Source organism: Urocampus carinirostris, chromosome 6 (genome assembly GCF_059441175.1).
Source record: "Urocampus carinirostris isolate Australia breed hairy pipefish chromosome 6, RoL_Ucar_1.0, whole genome shotgun sequence".
Lineage (NCBI taxonomy): Eukaryota > Metazoa > Chordata > Actinopteri > Syngnathiformes > Syngnathidae > Urocampus > Urocampus carinirostris.
Window position 1 is genome coordinate 14710005 of NC_142354.1, and position 27388 is coordinate 14737392.

At 40.0% G+C, this 27388-nt stretch overlaps 1 protein-coding gene across 1 annotated transcript in view; it reads right to left on the reverse strand.

Annotated features, from left to right (window-relative positions):
- The window catches only part of ptpra (protein tyrosine phosphatase receptor type A), a 47653-nt gene that overhangs the window by 7496 nt on the left and 12769 nt on the right, over positions 1-27388 (reverse strand). Inside the window, exons 4-21 of the mRNA XM_088338011.1 lie at positions 24603-25010; positions 11099-11198; positions 10932-11005; positions 10431-10567; positions 10169-10259; positions 10010-10086; positions 9863-9899; positions 9686-9783; positions 8204-8323; positions 7968-8134; positions 7759-7894; positions 7543-7692; positions 6575-6668; positions 6340-6416; positions 4903-5037; positions 4702-4827; positions 4298-4449; positions 3185-3320 (exon numbers count right to left, since the gene is read on the reverse strand). Of these exons, the coding sequence (XP_088194137.1) occupies positions 3185-3320; positions 4298-4449; positions 4702-4827; positions 4903-5037; positions 6340-6416; positions 6575-6668; positions 7543-7692; positions 7759-7894; positions 7968-8134; positions 8204-8323; positions 9686-9783; positions 9863-9899; positions 10010-10086; positions 10169-10259; positions 10431-10567; positions 10932-11005; positions 11099-11198; positions 24603-25010 (2315 nt within the window). The remainder of the gene's footprint in view (positions 1-3184; positions 3321-4297; positions 4450-4701; positions 4828-4902; positions 5038-6339; positions 6417-6574; positions 6669-7542; positions 7693-7758; positions 7895-7967; positions 8135-8203; positions 8324-9685; positions 9784-9862; positions 9900-10009; positions 10087-10168; positions 10260-10430; positions 10568-10931; positions 11006-11098; positions 11199-24602; positions 25011-27388) is intronic.

Genomic DNA, 27388 nt, shown 5'->3' on the forward strand with positions numbered 1-27388 from the left:
GCGTTTTTAGATTTCCCTAGGTTGCATCTGAAAAATAAAATAAGACAGAAAATAATACTGTAACAAAGAAAAAATGGCAAAAAGATTAAATGGAACTGTTCACTTCAACCTAGTTGAACAAATTTGATTAGTTTTGGTCTGAGCACAGAAAAAGTCTAAAATGTATTTTAGGTCATATCGCAAAAAAAACCCCAGAAAATAGTATTTTGTAGCAAAAAAAAAAAGCAAAAAAAGTTCAATAGAACAGTTCACCTCAGCCTGGTTCCTTAACATCCAAATGCCACAAGAGGGCAGTGACGGATTATTTTGTTATTTTTTTCGTCTGAGCACTGAGAAAGTTAACTGTTTTTTAGGTTCTACTAGGAAAAAATGTACATGGTAGAACGGGGGGAAAATAAAAAGGGAAAAAAAAAAGGTTGAATTAAACGTTTTACCTCCTCCTAGTTCCATAAGATCTAGAGACCACATCAGGCAGCAAATGATTTTTCTTTTTAAATATTTTGGTCTCAGCATGGATAAAGTTAACAAGGCATTTTAGACAGGAAAAAGGGAACTGAGCAAATTATAGCATGAATAAAAGTTTCTTAAAATAGATAAAGGTGTTCTGAAGGTTTTGTTAAAAAAGGTATATTTCAGCAAAATAAATGAAATGAAATGATCTGCATTTTATATAGCGCTTTTCAAGTCAATGACTTCCCAAAGCGCTTTACAATGTGCTCCACATTTCCCAATAGCGGCCTTGCAGCCATGTAAGGCGCTAACCTGCTTATTGGGGGTATTAGGGGTTCAGTGTCTTACCCAAGGACACTTCGACATGTAACACGGACGAGTCGGGATTCGAACTGGGATCCCTTGATCCCAAGATGAGCGCTCTACCTCCTGAGCTACTGCCTTTGAATGGAACTCCTCACCTCAACCTGGATCCTTGATATCTAAATACCCCAAGAGTCCAGGATTTTTTTTTATTATTTTGGTCTGAGCAAAGAAAAGGTAAACAATCGTGGCACATGCATAGCAGAGACGCCATTGACTAATTAAAGGGTCCACTACAGTACACATATGACACAATCTTTTTTAACCAAAGACATAAAAGCCAAAATATTTAAAAAACATTTTTTTTGAAAGAACCACACCAAATATTTTAAGGCAAAATTCAACAAAACCGCCACACCTGTCTCCACACATTAGCTAATTCTTCAGCACATATTACTTCATTGTGTGCCATTTATTGATTTGATCATATCTCTCAAATAATAATACCAGAGCATGTAAGTTTTATATTTACTTTTTCCATATTTAGCTTAAAATATTCCCGTTCCCACAAAAATATTTTATATAGCGGATGTAAGACTTTTTGTGAAAAAGGGCTATACAAATAAATATGACTTGACTTAATATGTTTTAGGTTCCATCGGAAAACCAGAGAAAACAATTGTATAAAATAAAATAAGTTAAATGGAACTCTGTACCTTAGCCTAATTCCTAAGATTTGTGTACATTTAGATTTAAGAAAAGGGAAAATAATTGATCCCTTGAACTGTCTCCACATTTAAATATCATAAGAGGGCAGTCAACAATATTTTTATTGTTTTAGTCCGAGCGCAGAAAAACTGAGTATTTTTAGGTTTGACCAGACTAAAAAAGGAATAGGACATTTCTGAACAAAAAAAAAACGAGATGAAATTGAGATTTTCATATCAACCTAGTTCATTTTCTACATACAAGAGGGCTGGCAAGGCATTTAATCATAGAAAAAGGGAACAAGGCATTTTTGTGTTCCAACAGCAAAACAAATGCAGACGCTCCCCTACTTACGACCATTCGACTTACGTAAAATAGTAGGTACGAACATTTATTTTGGGATGTCGAAAAATATCGGCACCGATACGAACCATAAACATACAAAATATAGCACTGAAGAAACTTACGGACAAATTCAACTTACGAACGATCGTCCGGAACCTTCTCGTTTCTAAGTAGGGCAGCGTCTGTAAACCCTGCTCCCCAAAATTGTGTATTTCATCATAGCAATACAGGTTACTGTATTTCCCGCACTATAAGACGCACCTAAAAGCCTTAATTTTTTTCAAAAACTGACCATGCGCCTTATAATACAGTGTGCCTTATATATGGATCAATATTAAGTCGCAAGGTCTCGCAACAAAGGCAAGCAGCCGCCGACTAGATTTTTCCTCGTAGGCGATGTGGTCCGCGCTGTATGCTGGGATACATATGCCGGCGTTTCATTTCCCGGCCAATGTGTCAATAATCATTTGAATCGATCACTATTGGCTAAAGTTATTCGGAGGTAAAGGGGGCGGATCCTTTTTATCATTTACAGGCTCGCAAAACAAAGCCTGCAATTGGCCGAAAAAGATGAATGTGAATAGCAAGTTTGGTTGTCTAAGGCATAGAGGAAACATGTTTTACCATTCTGTATTTGTAAACATTTTACTCTCCTGGATTTACTACACTCACGGATATAAGAGGACCATGGTTGCACATTATTATTGAACAAAACGACTTCGGTGAGCTACTCCGGCTATATATTTTCCCAGTATCTTGTTTCAGAGTGATCTAGATGTTTCTGTGATGGGTCTTTTTCTATATTAAACTCAATTCCAAGTGTTTATTGTCATATGCACAGTAAAGTTGCGAGCGAAAAAGAAAATAGAAACTAAGGAATGGTTGGCATTTCTTGAATCCCAAGACTTTAACCTTCCGAATGATATTTGGAACGATGCATTTGAGTGACATCGTACGGACACCGCATTCGCACGTGTCAATGACACGTATTTGCTTCTTTGCAAGCTTTCGGAATGTTAAGGGGGTAATAAATTTGACTGAACTATCTGACTGTTTTGTCGACGTTCCCGTTGTAGCGCCTTATAATCCGGTGCGCCTTATGTATGGAAGATATAGGACCAAAAACTATTTTTTGGGGGTGCGCCCTATAACCTGGTGCGCCCTATAGTGCGGAAAAAACGGTAAATGGAACCATTCACCTCAAACCAGTTCCTTCACACCTAAAAGCCAGAAGATGGCGGTCGAGGAAACTCTATTGTTTTGACTCGAGTGCATAAAATGCTCCGATTTTTGTATGTTCGGATATAAAAGAAAAATGCACCAACAGCAGCAAGAATTCTTCTCAAAAATAGATCCAGAAATATATATTTTTCCTCACCAGTGTCTGCACCATATGAGGCCTCTGCAATCTGAGGCTCTTGACTGTTTGGAAAACATCCAGAATGCCTTCTGCTTTCACCCTTTCCAAGACCGTACTCAATGCACAGAAAGTCCCTGTCCGGCCTGCACCGGCGCTGCATGAATCAAGGGGAAAAGGAAACGTGTTCATAAATAACACATACAATGAAAGCATGCAGGGGTGCAAGTATTTCCTGAAAAAGGCAAGTACTGTATGTTGGCTTTTACTGTTTTTTGAATAAGGAGTACTGAGGTCAGCAAATTTGGGTTGGATTGACAGTATCTCCTAGATCATCTGTAACCACTTGGATTAAGTAAATTTCTGCAAAGTAGGAACCATATTATACATTATACATGTTTATACACAAAACAATCAGTTTACTTGAGCACAATTTTTGCTCGTTTCCCTAATCTGGGATATTTTGATGGCATAAAGCAATCTGAACAGAGAAAGATAATCCAAAATCTCAGTTTACTCGCTAAAATGCCTGACATGTAATGGTAGATTTCTCTAAACCATTTCTACTTTTTCGTCTGCCCCTATGGCACAAACTCCACTCTATTATCCATTCATGGATAGTGTAAGTCCATGCTTCTGGCAAGTCATGTATGAGCACAACTTGTACACAGCAATGAACCACACTATTGGAAATCCTCCTTTGATTAATGTCAAAAGTTAAATGTGGAAACAACTTCAATTTTCTTAATGACATCACTTGTGCTTGAACCCCCGGTTTGCATGCAAACGGCATGCACAAGGGGTTATTTGTCTGTCATGTAAAGTTCTCTGATTGGTTTGAGTGTTGAGGCACTTGTAAATACACACAGTAATTCCCCAAAGTACGCATTTCTCTGAAACTATTAATAGAAAAAAAAATCTGTGATACACCCATGATGCTTAAGTTGAATTGGAAAATGGCAATGGAATAATTTATTACATATTATAACATTCTTTCATATGATTTTCAATCTTTTAAATTACGTTTATGCACCTTGTTCCTGTATTATCCATGGCAATTTGTGTTAACATTATGTAAAACGGACAGAGAGGATTTCCAGGCATTGTCAGAAAATAACATGCTCTCCATCTTACCTGCAGTGTACCGTGATAGGGTGATTGCCAGACTGCTGTTGTTGTTTCTGCACTGCAGCTATGATATTGATCATGCCTTTACCATCAGTGGGGATTCCCACCTCTGGCCATCCGTGGAAATGAAATTGACGCACCGCTCGAGCTTTGTTCTCCTGGAAGTAGAGAGGAGGATTTAGAGTAGTTTTGGTGGAGTGTTATTGCCATAGATGGTCAACTAGTGAAAAAAAAAGCTTTTGAGTTGAAATTCCAGAATAAATGTATCCTTTTTCACAATTTAGCCAATGACTGGGCAAGACAGGTTCAGTGCTTAGCCATTAGATGGTGATAGGGACCGTTCGCCAGTTGCAGAGTACATTATTAGATAGAGGAAACATCTGTTAGCTCATCAGGTCGTTGATATTTACCCTGTTGTTGGTGACCAGCAGGTCACGCACTGTATAGCTTTCATTCTCTTCCTCCCTTTTAAGTTCAATGGAGATGTCCCCATAGGCCACAACTCCATCAGTAGGCCAATACTGAGCACACTTTTCCTACAGGGGCAATTCAGCAGAAATATTGACTTTATTATGACATTTATTATCATAGTGTACAATAGTTCCACACACCTGCCCTCTCTCCTCCAGCTCAGTGAGCATGACTATTGAGCAGCTTCTCCATTCCCAGATCATCCTCCAGAAGTCTTCAATAGTGTGCTGCAGGGGGCCTTGGCTGGCCATGTAAGAGTCTTTTTGACGATAGCCCTGAAAAGGACAAATTTTGGAGCGGACAGATGAGGGGTGGAAGAAGTGGCAGAAAAAGAATCAGAACACTATTTTTTTTTTTAAAACAAAATTACGATCTCAATGTTATCGTTGTCCTTTAATTGTTATATCGTTCCTCCCGACTACCAGAGGCGGGGCTCTAATCACTGATGTTCCCTTCGCGTATTCCCAGTTCGAGAAATGCGTACCAAATTAGTAACTCGTGTTATTTGTTGCCGACAAATGTGTAAAGTTCCGGTCTCACCGCAGCTTCTTTTCCTACAGAATTTTCCCGCGCGAACACGAGTAATGCTCTGGCGGTCGGACGGGACGTAAATAACCATAGTTATTGTGCAATCGTAACCTACGATTTATTTTGCAACTAATTTGCATATTTCTGACTATTTATTATATTTATTATGTTATTAAAAATGTTTTAATCAAAATTTATATGTATAAAAATTTGCCATTGCTGCAAAGACATTAGCGCCAAGGTCCACAATGCTAGCATTCGCAGTTAAATCTATGAAACCGGTATTTGTTGATAAATCATTTAGCATTAAATGCTAAAAGGATGCTAGTGGCTAAAGCAAAGCTAGCCACCAAAATATGCCTTAAATCGAGTACGGTACAGGCCAAAGACACGATCTGACGATATCATAATCTTGTTTGTGTTCATTTTATTATAATGGTAATTGCACTGCATTTAAATTAAGAATTACTTTTTAGATTATGAATCCATCCATTATCTGCACCGCTCATCCTCAGTAGGGTCGCAGGGGTGCTGGAGCCCATCGTAGCAGTCTTCGGGCAGTGGGCAGGGTACACCCTGACCTGGTTGCCAGCCAGTCGCAGGGCACATTGAGACAGACAACTCACTCGGTCATTTGCATGCACTAAGGAACCGTTTGGACCAGCCAATTAACCTGACATGCATGTTTTTGGAATGTGGGAGGAAACCGGAGAGCCCAATGGAAACCCACGCAAGCACGGAGAGAAAATGCAAACTCCGCACAGGAAGGCTGGTAGCTGTATTTCATCCCATGACCTCAGAACTGTGGCACGGAAATGCTAACAAATCAGCCTCCGTGCCGCTACTTTTTAAATTCTATGTCACTTTAAATTATATGTGTATATGTGAACTAATTGGGGCAGCTTTAAATTTCATTGACACGTTATGTTATGACAATGAAAGGCGTTCTATTGTATTCTAATTAAGTTCTTCACAATATAATACTGCATATCGCCCACCCCTAATTGGAATTAATGAAAGTAAAAGCGAGATGCGGGTTTAACACTCACGTCAATGAAAGACGCATTGACGTAGTCGGTATTCTCTTCCCCTCGTTTGACTGGAATGATCACTCTGTTGAACTCGTCTGCAAAAAGAGAAAAATGATTCTGTTTAAGGTCTGCCGCCAATATTAGATATTTTCGGTATGATAACACTAAGGGGGGAAATGTGTGGCATTATCACTGTTTAGCAGTCTATACAGGAATGACCCCTTCAACCAAAATCTATGGCAACTTCACTCACATGGAATGATCTGCAGTACTCTGTTCTTTTTCATGTTGGCAGGCAGATTTCCCGTTCTCATTTTGTCATTCTGGATCTTGATGGAGGTCAATTTCTAAAAGTCAGAAGAAAATAAAAGCTATTTAGTATGTTTAGAAAACGCTAAAACAGTAAAGCCCTGGGTTACGGCATCCCGAACTTACAATGTTTTTCACGTTACGATGTAGAATACAATTTTTTTTCGGACCCTCATAAAGGAATTTCCCTCACATCAACTAGAAATTATTTTGTGTGCACAGAAATGTAAAAAAAAAAAAAATCGAACTTTGCAGAGTTACGTGCCTCATACATCTCTAAGATTCCACGCTATTGTTGGGTAAGATACAAGATGCTGCTCTGTTATTGGTTCCTGTCACAGCAGGACAAAAATGCTGATTTGCAATTGACTGAACTTCCTCCCACAATGGCTTTCTCCTTACTCAGTTAAGAATCTCATGTGCTTTGTAAAAAATGTGCTGCTTGCAATAATGTATTTTTTTGACTGTATTTTTATTAGCTATGGGACCCAAGACTCAATAAAACCATAACAACGATGGAAATGAAGCTTAAAATCAGTTTTTATCATTATTTACATGAATTAAATTAAGAATTATTAAAAATAAGGAGGTTATTAAAGCAATTTCAAGCCGTTTTTAATCACACAAAAGGTAGATAATATTTTACATTTACATGTTTACGTATTTGTAAAGTAATTTAATCATACACATGCATATTATATATAAATTAGACATAGTATATACTATTTTGTTACTAATGTTCAATATGCATATAAGATTTTAATGTTTTTCCCGTTTGGAACTCATTAGCCAATTACCATAGGTTTCTATCCCCCGCCATGTGACAATTTCACCTTGAGGTCTCCACCTCAGAACGGATTAATGTAATATTGTAGGGGAAGGGGTTTTAATGTATGTCAAACTAAAAAATACCTTGAATTCTGCTTCCAAGCCACTACAGCCAGCTCCTGGTGAAGGGGCGTATAGTTTAGCCAGGTGGGACTCCAAAGAGGTCACCTCCAGCTCAGTGTCTCCGTACAAGTAGTGCTCCAACAATGCTTGGAAGATGAACACGTACTGCATCTGAATTGAAAAAGAAAAAGTTCAGTTGAATGAAATGGTAACTTAAATTATGTTAATGTGACATACATCAGTCTGGACCATCTGACATCTCTGGGCTCTAATCCTGGTAACAAAGCCAAACACATCCACTTTCCTCTCGCTGTTCATCATGTCCAACATGGCATCTATCACGATGAACGTACCGGTTCTTCCTACTCCGGCACTATAGCAGAAATCATAAAAACCTTTTGTGAGTTGAAAACAAACAGATATGCATCTATTAGTTAAATACCTACCTACAGTGGACCACAATGGGTCCAGCATATTGTGGATTGTACGTTTTGGCTTTCTTCAGAAACTTCAGCATCCCGATTGGAGTGAAAGGAACGCCAAAATCTGGCCAGCTGGTAAAGTGGAACTGAGTGACGAGCCGTTGAGGTTTTTTCCCAGATATGTCTCCAACCTAATACAAATTCAAACCACATCCTCATAATCCATGTCAGATGCCAGTTTTGGATTTCTCAACTCTTACCTGTTGGATGCAAAACTTGCGGATGGTGTAATCTACGAGAACCATTGTATCCTCCACAGAGACGCGGATGTTCCCGTATGTCCAACAGCCCTGGTCCGGCCAGTACTGGGCACACTTACACTGAAATCAAAATATAGTGTGAACGCTAACACAGATTCTACAAGAATTGATTGATTACAGCTACTTGATAAGCATAAGTCATGCATTCTTCTTAGCCAAGGCATGTGTGAAATTTGTATCTTTAGAAGTGACACATTTTAAAATCTTGAAGACACAAACATCCTATGTATTTTCAGCATAAGAATAACTTGTCATTAAAATTATCACTGACAAAATATTAATCAAGTGATCGATAAAGTCAACCTATAGTCACTTGAACAGCACTTTTTGCAGACATGTTTACCGGAGCTATTTAGTGTTATTCTATTTGTAAACAAAAATAAACTCACGCATTAAAATAATTGGATTTTGCCTATATTTTTATTACTTTGTAAATACAGAGACCACTCACTACTTCGTGTTTCAGTTATTGCTTGTTCACAGCATGAAACAGATAAAGGAGAGCGCTCTGTGTTGGGTGCGACTGTGTGTGCAGGCCTGTAATGGGCTGCAGTATGCTGTCAGTCAAACAGCCGGGGCATGCACAGTCATCATCTCCAAATCCAAACAAACTGGGAAGATTAGCAGCCGATAGCTATTAGCGCCTCCTCACATTAAAAATAAATTAAATCACCGGCGGGTTCTGCGTGGATTGTTCTCGCGTCCGGGAATCAAGTGTTATTTTCGATTGTTCTCAGTTATTTTCGATTGTTCTCAGCTTAGGGATGCTGCTGGAAAAGTGAATTTCCCTTCGGGGATGAATAAAGTATCTATCTATCTATCTATCTATCTATCTAATAGCCTGGCTGCATGTCCGGCCTAATGCTCGGCTATGCTAACACCCAATGCTAGCGCAAAATTAGCCAGCCGCTCGGCACCCACAGAGGCGGATGGGCTTCAACGTACAAGCCCGGATCACGCAGTGGTGGACAGGGCGTGTGTGTTGAAGTGGCGACTCATAACTCAAATGGCGCATGCTTTTGACAAATGTCCTTCATTTTCATTTGATTTTCTATGACAATATAGCCATTTATTCAACTGACACTATGTGTTGTGTGTCATTATTTGTTTATCTATAGTTGTTGTTTTGTTTGTTCCTTTCGTTAAAGACATCATCTTGAGGTAAGTTTGTCCCTTGGGGGCTTTTATGAAGGTGCGACTCTACTTCCCGGATTTGGACTTTTCGCAAGTTGTTTTGGCCACCATTAACTGCAAAAACCGAGGGATCTCTGTAAATCATGCGGTAAAAAAAAAATTAAAAGAGGCGATCTTCAGAAGCATGATTTTATCGGTTATAGCTGGTAAAATAATAGTTCACCTACATTCCTTTTCAAAAGCTAATTGATCTACAGTCCAAAAAGAACCTAAAACTAAATACTCTACCTCTTTCCTCTCCTTCAGATTCGTCACCATAACAATGGTAGCCGTGTTCTGCTCCCAGATCATCCGCCAGTAGTCATTTACCGTTTCCTCCTTTGGTCCTGAGAGTAATGAAGGAAGGACAAGATTTAGAAATAATACCACATGCGCTTGCTGAAAGTGCTACTGTGCATTTGTTACCTTGAGCTGCAATAAACTTGTTCTTCTCCTGGTAACCCTGCAAAGAAGTCACACAGGAGTGAAAGGGATGATAGAAGGGAAATCGTTTAAGTTCAGGCACAACAAACACCATTTAATATATGAAATAAATATTTTTGTGGTACAAACATTTATAAAGGAGGCGTTGATGAAATCAGAGTCGGGTACTCCTTCCAGAGATGAGAGGTGTACTCTGGAGTGATCATCTGAGAAAATATTTTAAAACACTTGCATCATTTCCCACTTATGTCAAAGGGACAGTGTCGCTGAGTTCAGTGGTGTGCTTACATGGCAGGATGTTGACATATCTATTCTTTTCTTTATTCTCCTCCTTCGATGCAGCGTCACACGTTGCTTGAATGGGGCACACTGGCAGAGCCTGACCAAACAAAAAATATGTAATATGTTTCTATTTCTTAACTCACTGTATGTCTTAATATTTTAGTTCAAAGTAGATATTTACTTAAACTTTTTGCAAATCACTCAAATGAATGCACTATAGAACCAAGGTAGATGATTTTAAAACTGATGAATGCTATTGTCGCCTTACATTGAACTCCTCTCTAAATAGCTTGTTGTCATCAGCCATGCGACGATTCATTTCTTCCTCCAGCTTGTCGACAGAAAGGGGTGGGTACTTCCTGTTTGTGCTGGGTGAACGGGCCAATAGTGGCACACTCTGCAGTTCTACAAAAAAAAAGTGACAGTATGGAGGTGAGGAGGGACAGGATGTCACAGATGGGTAAGACATCGGACACGGTGTAAGAACTTAAAGAGTATACTTTTAATTTAGATAGTTTGTACTAGTTTTACCACTAGAGGGCAGTGCGAGTTAAAACTGGTTAAGGGTTGGCAGAGATCAAAACCTTTTAGCTGTAAAATGTTATCACTTCAGATAACCACACCAATCAAATGGTACTATGTGCAAAAAAGGGTAACCATTTGATCAAGTTAGCATTGCTAATATCTGGTACACCAACAAAACTAAAGAATACTAGGTATGTACATGTGACCAATATCAGATAAAATCATCATACAGTAATTGCTTTACCTGTGTCATCTGATCTTCCATTGGTCAATCTGAAAGAGTTGGAGTGGCTTCCTGCCTGCTTGTACTTTTTGAACCTGTGCGCAATGAAAAAAAAAGAAATTGCAAAGAAATGATTACTAAGAATGTTGGTAGAATAAGAGAGCTATTTCATTTTTCATTATACTAACCTGAGCATGTAGAGAATGATGATAATAAAGATGATGACCAGCAAGGAACACAGGGCCACCATCACCGCTATGATCGGCATGTTACCAGAAGAGTTGCTGTCTTAGTGAGGGACAAAAACAGGAGAGGGTTTAAGACAGTCATTATAAAAACACAACTACAGTAACGAGTACAGAATCCTTTACACCAGGGGTCACCAACCCTTTTTAAGCTGAAGGCTACTTTTTTGTGAGTGATTAACACAAAGGGCCACCAGTTTGTTATGAAATACCAACTTATTATGTTATTACTATGTTGTTACTTTGTTATAGTTACATTGCTACCAAGTTTTTTAGAAGTAGGGTTCAAATAGGCTCTGTCAACCACTGAGACATCTGCTTTGAATACGTGAGTGATTTGCATATTTTGTAAGAATTGCTCATTTATTTGAAGACACTCATCAAGTCAAAGATTTCTCATGCCAGTTAGAAATTGAATTTCTTAGAAAATCAGAATGACCCATCAGTAGTGAGCTATTTTCTGAACCGGTTGGTGACCCCCAGCAAATGTAGTACTAATTCTACTCCCTTTGGGCACATGATTGTGCATCATGTAATTGCATTGTACAGCTGTTCGTGTGCAAATATTTTGCTTCTTTTCTGTTCATTATTTGATGGTGCTGTTGTAGGCACCAAAGTTGGTTATGCTTTCGTCCCTCCAGATGAAACGGGACAAAAGAAAGCGGCCATGTCACTCAGGTCAGAGTGAGACAACACAATCTTCTGTTCAACAGCAGGGCCCGACAGCTTTCACTGGTTTACCCCTGCCGCATCATACAGGTGCCCTGCCCATCCCTTAGAACACGTTCAAACATCCTTCTATCCTTTCACAACACGTCTCCACTCATTCCTATCACCAACAAGAGCTCTAGCAATAAGTACCAGCAATAATACCACATATATTTTATAAACACTTGAAATCTTGGGAAAAAATAAATCAAGGAGTTGCAAAATGATGATTAATGAAACTTCACTTTGACACAAGCAAGCATTTTAACCATAAGTGTCAACTGTAAAATAAAAACACAAATCCATTTAATTGAATTTCAATACACAACGTTTTGTACTTATATTTGACAGACACAACCAATGTTTTTGATGCCCTTCCTTCAGTCCCCTTTCCTTTACATAGCTAGTCTATGCCTTGCCCACATGTATTCATTTATTTCTCTATTGTTATTTTTGACAACGTTGAGAAAAGCAGCTGCTACCTAGCTTGGAAAAAAAAAGAAATCCACACAGGGGACACAAGCGATTCTATTTTTTGTATAAAAAGTAAGGTACAAAAATACCTCATTAATACAAAATAGTCATTGCAAAATAACCCAATAGTGGTCACTGAGTAATATTCATGTTATCAATTTATAATTTAAAAAAAAAAGGGGGAACAGGTTCCTTTCCTCACTTCCTCACATGGTTAGTCTGTGCCTTGTCATCATTCTTTGTAATCATTCGTTGTGTTATTTATTGTGGTAATTGTCTGGGGGTTGATGATTTTGTTTTTTGGGTGGGATTTTATTTTCTTAATGTACATTCAATATTCCTACAGAGCACTTTGAATGGCATTGTTTGAAAACTGCTATAAAAATACATTTTGTTTTGCTTTTTGTCAAATTGTTTATGTTGGGACGGCACCTCCACTAATTAATACATTAAAAATGTTCGGCACTTCCATTTACCTTGAATTTTTCATTTAATATCATAACAGTTGTGTGTGGTCCTTTGAGGGTAAGCGTCATGCTGAAGAGGCCTTCTATAAATGCACCACAAAAAGTAAAACAAATTCCAAACACTAGACAATGTTAAGACAAGCAGCTGCTGCCTGGCTTTGAAAATAATCTTCACAAGTGGGAGATTCTGTTTTTTGTGGAGGGTTTAGTTTATAAATGTGGTGTGTGTCTTCAAGTTATGAGTTCTGTTTAAAATCCTCGTGTTAACTTATTTTAAATCAAATTTTGCTCTTCTTCATAATGTGTCACTTAAGCTTCAGAGTGCAGTTGTAAAGAAACAAGACAGCCAAGATGAGATTTCTGGATCGCTCCTTTCTGTAATGCTTATGTGTGTTAATATTTAATTAGCTTTCTGAAGGAAAAAAAAAAGCCTCAAGTGCAAGAGCAGATAAATTGCACTTTAACAAAGGTTCAATTCCATTCCTCTGTGACTAGTGACAAGCAAAGTGAAGGCAGACAAAGGATGACTGTCCAAAGTAATGAAACATTGAAGACGTTTGCTGTGAATTTGGCATAAATTATTCAGAACATAAATGTTAAATGACCTCCTCATATCGGAGATATGAAAATCACTTTCCTCTGCAAAGAACTGTCTAGCAAAATTGCATCAATAACAATGGTCATGTACACTCACCATCAACTTGGTAAATTATTTTGTAAATCTTTTGATCCTTCTTGATCTGCTACCTTATCGTGGTGGAGGAGTTTGTGTGTCCCAATGATCCTAGGAGCTATGTTGTCGGGGGCTTTAAGCTCCTGTTAGGGTCACCCATGCCAAACAGGTTCTAGGTGAGTGGCAAGACAAAACGCAGATCAGAAGACCCCTTATGATGAGCAAAAACATTGGTCCTCAATTTCCCTCGCTCGGACGCGGGTTACCGGGGCCCCCTTCTGGAGCCAGGCCTGGAGGTGGGGTCCACTGGCGAGCGCCTGGTGGCCGGACCTTTACCCACGGGGTCCGGCCGGGCACAGCCCGAAGGGACGACGTGGGACCCTCTTCCCATGGGCTCACCACCTGTAGGAGGGGCCAAAGGGGTCGGGTGCGCAAAGAGCTGGGTAGCGGCCAAAGGAGGGGTCCTTGGCGCGACGATCCCCGGCTACAGAAACTGGCTTTTGGGACATGGAACGTTACCTCTCTGGCAGGGAAGGAGCCCGAGTTGGTGCGTGAGGATGAGAAATTCCGACTAGATATAGTCGGACTCCCCTCCACGCACGGCTTGGGCTCTGGTACCAGTCCTCTCGACACCATATTCAGACATAAGTGTGTCGATATGTGCACTTGGCACCAGGATACTCTAGGCCAGGGGTGTCAAACTCATTTTAACTCGGGGGCCACGTGATGGAACAAACATTCTGTCAGGGGCCGGACCGGTAGATTAAAGAGAAACAAAAAGAGATAAAGAAATAAAAGGAAGAGGGAAGTAAAAGGAGAGAGGGCAGGACAAAGAAAGAAAAAGAGAGAGAGGGAGAGAGCGTGAGCAACAAAAGATAAAAAGTTGTGAGAGAGGGGGAAAAGAAAAGGAGAAGAAGAAAGAAATCCCAAGAGAAATAGAAAGATAGAAGGAGAGAAAAAAGAAAAGAAAGCGCGAAGGGTATGAAGAGAGAAAGAGAAAAGAGAGAAAAAGAAAAAAGGAAGTTAGAGCAAAAGAGGTTAAAAGACACAGAGACAAAGAGACAGAGAGCAACAAAGGATGAGAAAAAGAGACACAGAGAGTGAAAGAGACCGAGACAGAGTGGGAGAAAAGGGGTGGAAAAGAAAAAGAGAGAGAAAGAGAGAAAGAGAGAGGGGGGGGGGAGAGAGAGAGATAAAGACAAGTACAGTGTCTTTGTTCGAGGCACCTGGCTTTGGCAACATCAAGTTAACATATTTCAACCTGCAGCTCGTTTTTCTCTTGCGCTTCTCTGAGTGTTGTCTCACGGGCCGGATTCAATCCCTTAGCGGGCCTGATCTGGCCCGCGGGCCGCCTCTTTGACACCTGCGCTCTAGGCCGTAGTTCGACGATCGACTTTGTCGTCGTTTCGTCGGACCTGCGGCCGCATGTTCTGGACACTCGGGTGAAGAAAGGGGCGGAGCTGTCAACTGATCACCACCTGGTGGTGAGTTGGCTTTGATGGTGGCAGACCCAAACGTGTTGTGAGAGTCTGTTGGGAACAGCTGGCAGAATCTCCTGTCAGAAGATGTTTTTATTCACACCTCCGGCAGAACTTAGCCCATGTCCCGAGGGAGGCAGGGGACATTGAGTCCAAATGGACCATGTTCCGTGCCTCCATTGTCGAAGCGGCTGATCGGAGCTGTGGCCGTAAGGTAGTTGGTGCCTGCCGCGGCGGCAACCCTCAGACCCGTTGGTGGTCACCGGCGGTGAGGGATGCTGTCAAGCTGAAGAAAGAGTCTTATCGGGCCTGTGGGACTCTGGAAGCAGTTGACAAGTGCAGTGGAACCTCGGTTCTCGACCAAAATCCGTTCCATTTCTTTGTACGAAAACCGATTTGTACGATCACCGAAGCCGTTTTTTCCCCATTAAAAGTAATGTAAAAGTGTTTTAATCCGTTCCAACACCCAGAATGTTTATCTTGAACATTTAACGTAAAGCTAACCCAGGCTAATCGTACGTTCGCGTTAGCGTAATCTTCCGTACGAAAGATTACGCTAACATGGACGTGTAAAAATAAAAAAATCAGGTCGTTTACACGTCATTTAGCACCCGGGTCTCCACAACAAGTGGTGAGCGGTTAAAGGATAAAGAAAAGAATTATGAATAGGATTTCTAACCGGTCGGCAGAAGCCATGCAGTATTCCTGAAAGAAGGGAAACTCGCACACCTTCTTCATATTTTGCTATTACTTCTTTCTTAAATGCAATAGTTGTACGCACTACTCCTCTTTTTTCACCTGTAGCAACTTTGCTGCTTGCACTAAGCTTCTTCCGAGGCATAATTAGGAATTAAAACACTCCCTTCACCGCTTTTGAAAAACGAAAACAGAAAAGGAGTGCGCGTTGCCATGACAACAGTTCTTCAAGAGGGGTGGGGGCAATCTACACCCGTACGCCGCTCAGCATTGCCCCCAGCGTACCGGCGTTCGAACTCCGATTTTTTGAACGAAAAGCGAAGCAAGAATTTCTTTAAATTTTTGGTCGAGAACCGATTTGTTCGAACTGAGAGGCGTTCGAAAACCGAGGTTCCACTGTATTGGCTGGCCAAGCGGAATGCAGCTTCGGCGGTTGCCGGGGCAAAAACTCGGGCATGGGAAGGGTTTGGCGAGGCCATGGAAGCCAACTTCCGAACGGTTTCAAGGAAATTCTGGTCCACCATTTGGCGTCATAGGGGGGGAAGCGTCGTGCCATCGACACTGTGTATAGTGCCGATGGGGCGCTGCTGACCTCGACCCGGGACGTTGTGAATCGGTGGGCGGAGTATTTCGAAGACCTCCTCAATCCCATCGACACGTCTTCCTCTGGGAAAGCAGAGCCGGAGGACTGAGTTGGGCTCTTGCATCTCTGGGGTTGAAGTCACCGAGGTGGTCAAAAAGCTCCTCTGTGGCAGGGCCCCAGGGGTCGATGAGATCTGCCCAGAGTTCATTAAGGCTCTGGATGTTGTGGGCGTGTCATGGTTGACACGCCTCTGCAACATCGCGTGGACATCGGGGACAGTGCCTCTGGGACTGGCAGACTGGGGTGGTGGATCCCCTCTTTAAGAAGGGGGACCGGAGATTGTGTTCCAACTACAGGGGAATCACACTTCTCGGCCTCCCTGGTAAGGTCTATTCAGGGGGTACTGGGGAGGAGGGTCCGCCAGGAGGTTGAATCTCAGATTCAGGAGGAACAGTGTGGTTTTCGTCCTGGCTGTGGAACACTGGACCAGCTCTACACACTCTGCAGGGTCTTTGAGGGTGCATGGGAGTTTGCCTTTCCGGTCTACATGTGTTTTGTGGACTTGGAGAAGGCATTCAACCGTGTTCCTCGGGAGGCCCTGTGGGGGGTGCTTCGAGAGAATGGGGTACCGCAGAGTTTTATCCGGGCTGTGCGGTTCCTGTATGCCCAGAGTCTGGTCCGCATTGCCGGCAGTAAGTCGGATTTGTTCCCGGTGAGGGTTGGACTCCGCCAGGTTGCCCTTTGTCACTGATTCTGTTCATAACCTTTATGGTCAGAAATTCTAGGCGCAGCGTTGGTGGGGATGGAGTCCGGTTTGGGGGCCTCAGCATTGCGTCACTGCTTTTTGCAGATGACGTGGTGCTGTTGGCTTCCTCAAGCCGTGATCTTCAGCTCTCGCTGGAGCTATTCGCCGCAGAGTGTGAAGCGGCCGGGATGAGGATCAGCGCCTCCAAGTCCGAGACCATGGTACTCAGTTGGAAAAGGGTGGTATGCTCCCTCCGGGTTGGGGATGAGATCTTGCCCCAAGTGGAGGAGTTCAAGTATCTTGGGTTCTTGTTCACGAGTGCGGGTAGGATGGAACAGGAGATGGACAGACAGGTCGGTGCAGTGTCTTTCGTCATTCAGACCCTGTGCCGGTCCGTCGTGGCGAAGAGGGAGCTGAGCCGAAAGGCAAAACTCTCGATCTACCGGTCGATCTAAGTTCCTACCCTCACCTATGGTCATGAACTTTGGGTCATGACCGAAAGAACACGAACACGAAATGAGTTTCCTCCGCAGGGTGTCTAGGTTTTCCCTTAGAGATGAAGTGAGAAGCTCAGTCATCCAGGAGGGACTCTGTGTAGAGCCACTGCTCCTCCGCATTGAGAGGAGCCAGTTGAGGTGGCTCGGGCATCTGATAAGGATGCCTCCTGGACACCTCCTTCGGGAGGTGTTCCGGGCATGTCCTACTGGTAGGAGGCCCCGGGGGCGACCCAGGACACGCTGGAGAGACTATGTCTCTCGGCTGGCTTGGGAACGCCTCGGGATCCCGTCGGATGAGCTGGAGTTAAAACTTATCTGAAAAGCCCCCCATCAAATAGAGCTTGAGTTTTTCCCAGTCAACATGAATTAAGATAACCTTTTTTAGTGTCCACTAAAATACTCTTAATCCCAAAATGTAAAGCTAAAGTGGATAAACAATAACACACTATATCATTTAAATAATAGTGCAGTAAAATTATAATAATAAATACATTTGTCCACACACATCATGGTGCTAAACAGGTATTACATGTAAATCAGATTGGTAAATAATTTTGTTTGATGATGACATTTGATCTTGGGTGCAAAGATTTTAACATTTATTTTTTAAAATGTATTACATTTTTATCATTGTCATCATTGGGATTGTTATTATTATTATCAGTACTATTATTAATTTATTTTAATTTGTATTAATAATATATTTTTTATTGTCAAGTTTATTTATTCTGTCAATTTTCTTTGCTCTTTTATGCATTTTTCCACTTCTTTTACCCAATCAGAGGTGGATAAAAATCATGTTAATCATAGTTAATTTACATTTTAAACTACTCTGTGTTGACAGTCTTGACAATTTAAATTATGCAAAAATAAATAAATTAAAAAGTTGCAAATAACCTCATTAAAACATTTCAAAATGTATTGATTTGTTTGAATATAAAAATGGTTTGTTTAATTTTATGTCTTAGAAATACAAATATTTTTAAAGTGCCGTGGGATTTATAGAATAAAAATATGTGCCGTTAAGTGTTTTTTTTTTCCCTATTTTACCAGAACAAAAGAAGTATATTTAATCTATTGAATTGAATGTATATTTTACATAATTTAAAATAAAAAATAAATATGAAAGAGGAACTCGTAAATATTTTTTAAAATGTATTAATACATTTCAATAGAATTCTTGTTATACAATATTATAAATCAAAATTACATTTGAAAATATTTTTTAAAAAGGTGCCTTGGCTCAAAAAGGTTGAGAAAGACTGTTCTATACAACCTTTTCACTGAGCGCGCACACACAAAGGACGCGAGTTGTGCCGGAACAATGACAGGAGTTTGTACAAAAGACAACACGAGCTTCTGTTTCCATACCAGCTGCTCTGCAAGACACATTGCAACTGTGACAAAAGAATTGAATTCTCTAGGCGATCGTATAGTAATGCTGACAATGCACAGGCAAAATTGTCAACTCAATATTCAAGAAAGCTCTTCCGACTCCATTCGCGTCATCCAATGCACCGTTTGACCCAGCTGTGCAACCTTACCATGCACAATTCCCAGCTCTTTTCGGTGTTTACCCCTCGGACAATGTGCACACTGAGAAAAAGAAAGAGCGCAGCAGGTTGCGAGCATCATGTGGACCTGACAAAGCTTTCGGGGATTTAATAGACTGCAACTATTACACAAAAGACTCTCAGGCAGCCTGAGGGTGACAATGGAGAAGTTATGATTCACCTATGAACCCTCAAAGTTTACATACCATGCGGTGAATGCCACAAATCAAGTATACAGCATCACAGTGTGGTATGCTGGGAGTACGGCAACAGAAGGGAGAACCTTAAAGAGAGTCATCAACTGAGCCCAGAAAAACAACTGCTCTCTGCCCAATCTAGAGGACATTGCCGGCTGGCGCTACCGCAACAAAGCCAACAACATTATTGAGGACTCCTCTGTGACATATGCTGCAGATCCTTTAAAAGAGGGGAGTCAAACAGGCCACCCGCGGGCCGGATCAGGCCCGCTAAGGGAATCAATCCGGCCCGCGAGACAACGCTGAGGGAAGCGCATAAGAAAACTTGAGCTGCAGGTTGAAATATGTCTACTTGATTTTGCCAAATCCAGGTGCCTCTCACAAAGACACTGTCGTTGTATTTCTCTCTCTTTCTCTTTTGATTTCTTTCTCTCTCTCTTTGGATTTCTTTCTCTCTCGCCTTCTCTCTTTGGATTTCCTTCTTTGTCTGTCTTTCCCCCTCTCACTAATTCTCTTTTTATCTCTCTCTCTCTCACTCCCTCTCTCTCTTGCTCTCTCTCTCTTGCTCTCTCTCTCTATCCCTTTCTGTCTTTCCTATACCCACTCTCTCCTTTTTTCTCCCCCTCTTTCTCTTATTTCTTTCTGTTTTTTCTTTCTCCTCAATCTACTAGTCCGGCCCCCAAGAGAATGTAGACCTCGTGTATCACGACAGAAGCTTGACGACGCATGAATATTAGAAGAGCACGTCCGACAGTTGAATCAAACGAAGTCTGACTCGCCTCGGCAAGATTGAAATAATGTTAAAACAGTAAGGTTTTGATTACATGCATTGTACATTTTATACACGTATGTTTTGCTATTAAAAAGAGCTTGAGGGTTATGCTAGACTGCCTGACAAACGTATTTGAAATTACATACATGCAGCTAGAAGACAAACGTCAGTGGTTAAAACATTAAAAGCGTCAGTGGTTAACCTAGTTTGATTTTAAGCTGTTGAGAATCATTAAAGGGACCGTGTGTAATATTAAGTGCCCCCTAGCGCTACAATAAAACTTGTATTCAGTAAAAAGAAAAACTTGATTTGAATAGTATGGAAAAATACATGAACTATCATACCAATGTTATTTTTTCATAAAAACAAAATCATAGGTCGAGAAATAAGTGTTTCTTTTACAAAGTGGAACCCTGTCATCTTTGTCTGGCAAGATGACGCCACGCTGCACTTTGAGGAACGGGCCTTTGCTTGTACCAGACAACACAGTGCCATTTAATGGTCAAATATTACACATTGGGGCCTTAAGTTATTTTATTAATGACTAAGCAGTATACCACTGAATGTACATAAGAAAATGCACATATTATTTGTTTTCCATACTGTTCTACTGTTCCTTTTCTTGGTTTGGGTGGGTGGGTGCCAGCGTCCCTTAACTACTGGGGTTGTAGGGGGCACCATTTCCTGTGATGTGTCTTGGGCAAGTACAGCCTAGTGGCGCCCATCCCTCTCGAGGCCAAATAATGTTCCCACCCAGTCTCGAACCAGGGACCTTTTGTGTGTTAGGCGAGTTTGGTTTAAAGGAATTTAAATCATGTTTACTTGATTTCAATGTATTATTTAAATGCCTGCCCCAAAAAATGGACAGAGGATTACCAATGGTTTAATGTCTCTAATGACCGAGTATTGTGCATAAATATATTTAGATTTTTATTTAATTTCTGATTATTTGACTAATCGTATCAATAGTTGGTTAATAGTTGAGAATAAAACAGTCATTGGTTGCAGCTCTAGTTTACAAGCACTATCTTGTAAATATTTCCTATATATATCTTATTATTGTTTTTATCTTTTTTCTTTTAAGTCTTTTATTACAAGTTTATCGTGAAATATTACGTCACATCTTGTTGTGAACAATGTACACTACCTTGCTATCAATAACTATTCGATTTTATTTCTGTTGCTATAGCAAAGAAAACAAGAACTAGATTTTTTTTCAACGACAACTTTGAAGCAGGATCAAGCTTTCTTATGGATGATTGATTTAAATGGAGGCGAGTCACGGCAAGATATTTCGAGAACTGCTACAATGTCTAAAAGCAAGTGCTCTAAAATATTTAAATTCAACTTGACCAGAGTCTACTTGGCTTGCTTTGACAGCATCTCCAAAGACACTTGGAAAACCATTCTGCACTGACCCATCAAATGGGCATTAGATATTAAAAGAAGACTCAGCAGCGATTTTATTTTGGTCTTAGTCACTGTATATAATATTCAAGGTGATAGCTAAGAAACACTCTGCCTTCACTTAGGGCCATGACAACTGTGACTGAAAATAAAATGGAGTGGTAGCCAGGGAGCATGCATAAGAGGAACTCCATACATGATATATAGGCACATGCTAAAACTCATGATGTCTGAATCATTCGGAACAATGACAAAGAATATGGCAACAATGTTCTATTCAGCAGTTATGAGGGAGCAAAGCCTGTATCACGGTGAAGTGCTTTTCCACTGGCTAAATATGAGTCACTTCCTCTCAGGTCACATGAGAACGGAGTATTATCTTGCTTTTACATGCAACTCTGGCCTATTGGGGGATGAGCTTGGTGGAGGACATGGAATATGTTGATGCACATGTTTCTGCTTGACTTTTGAAGGACAGAAAGAATCCAGCCATCTATTTTCTTGATGGTTTATGGAGTATGAGTGAGCATCTCTGGACTTTTTAGCAAACTGTACGATGTATTATTAATCAGCTTTTTGAAAAAAGTTTTCAATATATTATAATCATTAGGGATGCACCGAAATTATTACATGGGGCAAAAACTGAAAACTGGAAATGTGTCATGGAAAAAAATTAAAGAAAAAAAAAAAAAAGAAAACAGACCAAATTTTATCGTGCATTTATACTTTTTTCCCTCAGAAACACCTCAAAGTTTGAGTACACAATGGTAATGAGGTATATGTTAGAATTACAAAACATTGCATGCAATGGGAAGCGAACTTGGGTTGTGGCGTTGAGAGCGCCAAATCCTTACCAATAGACCCACAGTGATAAAGATGGCATATGGAAAAGTTTTCAATTTCATCTCATTATCACACAAATTGTATTCAGGGTACCAGAGATGAATGTTAGAGAATTGAGAAAACAAAAAGTCGTCCTGAAACATATAAATAAAAAGCACAATCAGGGAAACGGCTCATTGGTGTATCTAATGACGAATTGGACTTTGGAGGACATTAAATACAAACATTGTAAATTTTATATTCATAATTTTCGTTGTCGATAAAAGCTTTAAATTATGGGTGTGCATATTCAACACTGTCACTTACAATACTTAGTTTGAGCTTAGAAAAAAAGGAAACCAATTATGAATCAAACAGAGGTGGCTGTTTTTACACAAGTGCGCCTTACTTATCTTGCACTGACGTACTTAGCAAGGTACAATATCAATGATTGACAGGCATATTACTAGATGCTAATTTTAAGTGTTTTGTGTACTACTACTACTAAAATGTCAAAAAAAACAAAAAAAGGCATAGGTGTTCTTTAAAATTTATCGAAAGAACAAAGTGATACCGAAGAAGTTAGGGCTGCACGATTAACCGAAATCGAATCGATGTCGCAATGTGACGTCGTGCGATAGTGTAACCGCAAACCACTGTGGGTTTTTTTCAAGGATTCGTAGTTCTACTTTGTTAATTGATTGACTGAATGTTTGGCCAACAGGAATTATCACATATAGGGGTTTAACATCGTCGGTCAATCAGAAGTAGGTTTTAATGGCACCAACCAATAAAAGTGAGGCAAAATTTATAAGACTTTGATAGGCTGGTGTAAGCTGCCAGTCAGCCTAACAGCGTGTACACAAATGGCCACCAAAACAAACACCACCATTTGAGGCTTTACCATCTCGTTACATTGACAACTTGAAGCTACTAATTGTGGAAAACCGCTACATTTGTGACTCTTGTATTTTTTTCATCAGAAAGACATTGCAGAAGTCGCGGGGACACGACTCTAGCTTTACTTGCACTGAAAGCAATAACCCCTCCTATCTAGTTTTTCCAAGTACGTTATCTCAAGTTATGTTTGCATGTCATTGTGTTTATGTTCTCCACGAGAAAAACAACTAGCACAGAAAATTCACCTTTCTTTTAAAATCGAAAATTGGATCGAAATTGCAATTTAAGTCTGAAAAATCGCAATGAGGTTTATTTCCAAAATCGTGCAGTCCTAGTTCATAATGTCCTTTTTTGAAACTGTATTAATGATACACGTTTACTTAGTTTGGTGTGGGTTAATTTAAGTGCGCAAAGTTTCTTTTATAGTGTGCAATTTTTTTTTATTTCTTTTAAGAGTTCATTATATCCTTTTTTCAAAAGTTATTTATGTTAGAGGTTGACTTAGTTTGGTTATGAAGACATGTCCAGATAAATAATTGCAATGTTATTTTGTCATATGTATTTATCTCGAAAATTGTGTAGACTGGACCACTATTTTAATGAGCTTGAAGTGCTATCTATTGCAATTCACAGGTAGGTAGGTACTGTACTTACATCGATTGAGGAATCGAAAAGTAGAAAATGGTCAACAGAAAGCAACCCTAACAAAGTTCCCCAAAAGAGAGAACTGTTTTCTCAAGGTTAAGCACGTCAAATATGATTGAGAACTGACAAAAAAAACAATATGTCACAATATGTTAACCCATTTTGTAACAATGACAATAAAGGTATATTCTATTCTATTCTATTCTAACTAGCACAGAAAATGCACTTGAAAAAATAATAATGGAAAATCGCATCGTAATCGCAATACCGGTTCGAAAAATCGCAGGCAGGTTTTTTTTTTTGCTAAATCGTGCAGCCCTAGAAGAAGTCAAACATTTGGAATGGAAATATCACGACCAAATTTTTTTGTACTTTGATTAACATGGCTATTACTAATGAAAAATAAATAGCTTGTGTGCGCTACACTCCACAATTTTGCACTGCCCCCTTTAAATACATATTATTTAAAGCGTTGTAGCTTTTACAGTGGTAGGTTTTACACAGCTAGGGTGTGGTTTGATGGCTGAAAATCCTTTCCTGAGGCCATGTGCTGCTATTCCTTTTCTCGCATGTATAGTCTGTGCCTTGTGATAATTGTATTGATTTTGTAATTCAATTAGTAATATCATTTAATTTTTTTCTCACTTTATTGTAACCACTGTGTGTGTGTGTTTCTGTTTATTTGGGGTTCTGGGTTTTTGGCCGGGGGAAAAGGAGGGAATTTTTATTTTCTTATTGTACACGGAATGTTTTCATCAAGCACAATTCATTTTCTGAACAGTGCTTCACAAATACAATCTGTTTTGAAATAATGAAGCAGTAGTACTCACCATGTGGGCTCAAAGCCGAGGTGAGTTCCCTTTCAGGATCTATAGTGATCAATGTCTTTATGGTCGTGTTATCATCGTCGATATACGTTTCAGGGGTGCTGATGTCCTGAATGGAAGGCGTCGTCACATCGTCACTGCCTACCAACGTGGCTTGAGTGGAAGTCGTGTGGCTTTGTATAGGCCCAAGGCCATCCGTTTGGGTTTCAGGTGGGTGAGGAGGAGTTGGTGGCAAGGTTGCATTGACATTGGGACTTTCCACTTGGGCATCCTGGGCAAAAGCTGGACTTGCTTTTGTTGTTGTCGTCGTCATTTGGGTTGCAGGTAGGACTGGGGCGAATGGTGTGGTTGTAATGTTAGTGACAAGTGTAGTTGAGGGTTGCGGTGATTTTGTAGAAGTATTGGAACCACCTAGAGAACAAAGAGACAAAAAGTGAAGCACGATGTAAGCAGCTTTCTTGAAGTCTTACAAAGAAGGTAATGCCGTGTTTCGAATATGTTCCATCCACTAAAGATATCCACCCCCACCGGCTGATTTAAGACTCACTTAGTCATTATCTTCTCACCGGGGATTCCATTTTCTTTCCCTGCTAAATTGTGGTTTATATTTCACACGAGAGACCGGTACTGTAATATGACAATATTAGATCATAAAGGACTCAAACAAGATTGTGATGTCAAAAAAATTAAAAGATCATTAGATCGTCTCCTGGGCTTATTCTGCTCCATCAGTCCCAGGCCTGGATTTAGCACATATTTTTGCCAATGCATCTGCTGGCTGCTTTCACAATGAAACGAAATGAAATGATCTGCATTTCTATAGCGCTTTTCAAGTCAATGACTTCCCAAAGCGCTTTACATTGTGCTTCACATTTCCCATTAGCGGCCGTGATCTGTGCAGCCATGTAAGGCGCAAATAGCATGGCTTTGGTGGCTAGGTTTTCTTTAGCCATTCACAGATAAGCAGTTAATGCTAATTAATTTGACATCTAATGCTAGCGTAACAAACGCCATCAGCTAATGCAAGGGTCAGGAACCTATGGATCACAAGCCGTACATATCTCTTTTCATGAGTACATCTGGCTCTGAGACAAAATGGAACATGCGCAATTATAAACTGCATTGTTACATGCAAAGCCAAATGTCCGAGTGTGAGGCCCAGACAACACTAAATACATGGAAGGTTCGGTCCAGCATATATAGGGCACAGTCTTAACTGAAGTTTACAGTCAAGGTGTCACATCAAAAGACTCTGTTTTGGTCGTACATCGCTAGAGAATCCTTTATATGGAATCCCATTAAACAATCTATGTTCAATGTTGAGACACTTTGTTACGAAAATCCACAGAACAAACTGTAAACACCCTAAAACTCTAGCAAAGCACCCAGGGGAAATTTGATTGGATGAGCGGTAGGAATGGCCAATGCTATACACATAGCGCACGCACTGCTTCATTCCTTAAGCCAATTACGTCTGCACCCAGGGTAAAAATATTAGTATCCTTGTTTGCAGTATTTTGTCTCATTCTTACAAAATAGCTGCCTGCACCTTGTTTTGAAGCAATTGACGATCAAAATTAGCCTTCACACTTAATTAACTGGAAAGGGAGACACATTTTAGGTGGTATATTTTATATTGGGGCGGCAGTAGCTCAGGAGGTAGAGCGATCGATTTAGGATTAAGGGATCCCAGTTCGAATCCCGGCTTGTCCGTGTTACATGTCGAAGTGTCCTTGGGTAAGACATTGAACCCCCAATTACCCCCAATAAGCAGGTTAGCGCCTTACATGGCTGCACAGATCACGGCCGCTATTGGGAAATGTGAAGCACAATGTAAAGCGCTTTGGGAAGTCATTGACTTGAAAAGCGCTATATAAATGCAGATCATTTCATTTCATTTCATTTCATGGGCCACAGGCTCTGTTATTATTATCGCATGTCACAAAGTGAAATAAAATGCGCTGAAGAATTAGCTTTTGTCTGGTAGGCGCTTTGTTGAATTTTATCTTAAAAGATATGGTGTGGCTTGCTCTCAAAAAGAGAGGAAACAAAATATACACAATTGTTTTCTTTTATGGCTCTTTGGATCAAAAATGTCCTCAACTCCTGTGGTAATGCTGGCATTTTAGACCTGGCCTCTACATACTGTACATGCCAACCTTGATGTTTAAAAGTTTTGGATGTTATCGCAGACTCTATTTATATGCACAAAACACATTCTGTCTTCAGAATATTTAAAAAAACAAAAACAAAAAACATGCTTGTTCAAACTGGAAGTGGCCAACTTTTACCAAAACGTAAATCTAATGTGATTGGTAAAGTGGTAGTGTTGATAGGTATGCTTCTAGCCGCCAATCTTAGTCTTTACAATTAACTCAAATAATAAAATAAGCCATTTTATTATTTTAATCCAAATTTTCACTGTTTAAATTTGATTATGTTCTGAAAGTAGATATGAAAGGGTATTTGTTTCCAACCATTTATTTTCTTTAATTGTGGTAGTAAAAAGTAAATGGTCAGAATTTGCCAGTCACAATTTCTTTTTAAGTATTGTGATAAAATTGAGTGTTTTTTTAAATAGTTTTTAAAAAAATGTTTAGTATCACCTACCACTGGATTACACCAATGCATATACACTATTTAACAAATGCTTTTTAGTCTACAATAATGTTTTGAGTCTTGAGTGTATTCATTGTAGTCGACTACAGTCTATTAAAAAGATGCAAGATATCATTAAGCCTTTAAGAGCAAGAATTAGCCTACAGACTTTGTGAATACATTTTAGTTAT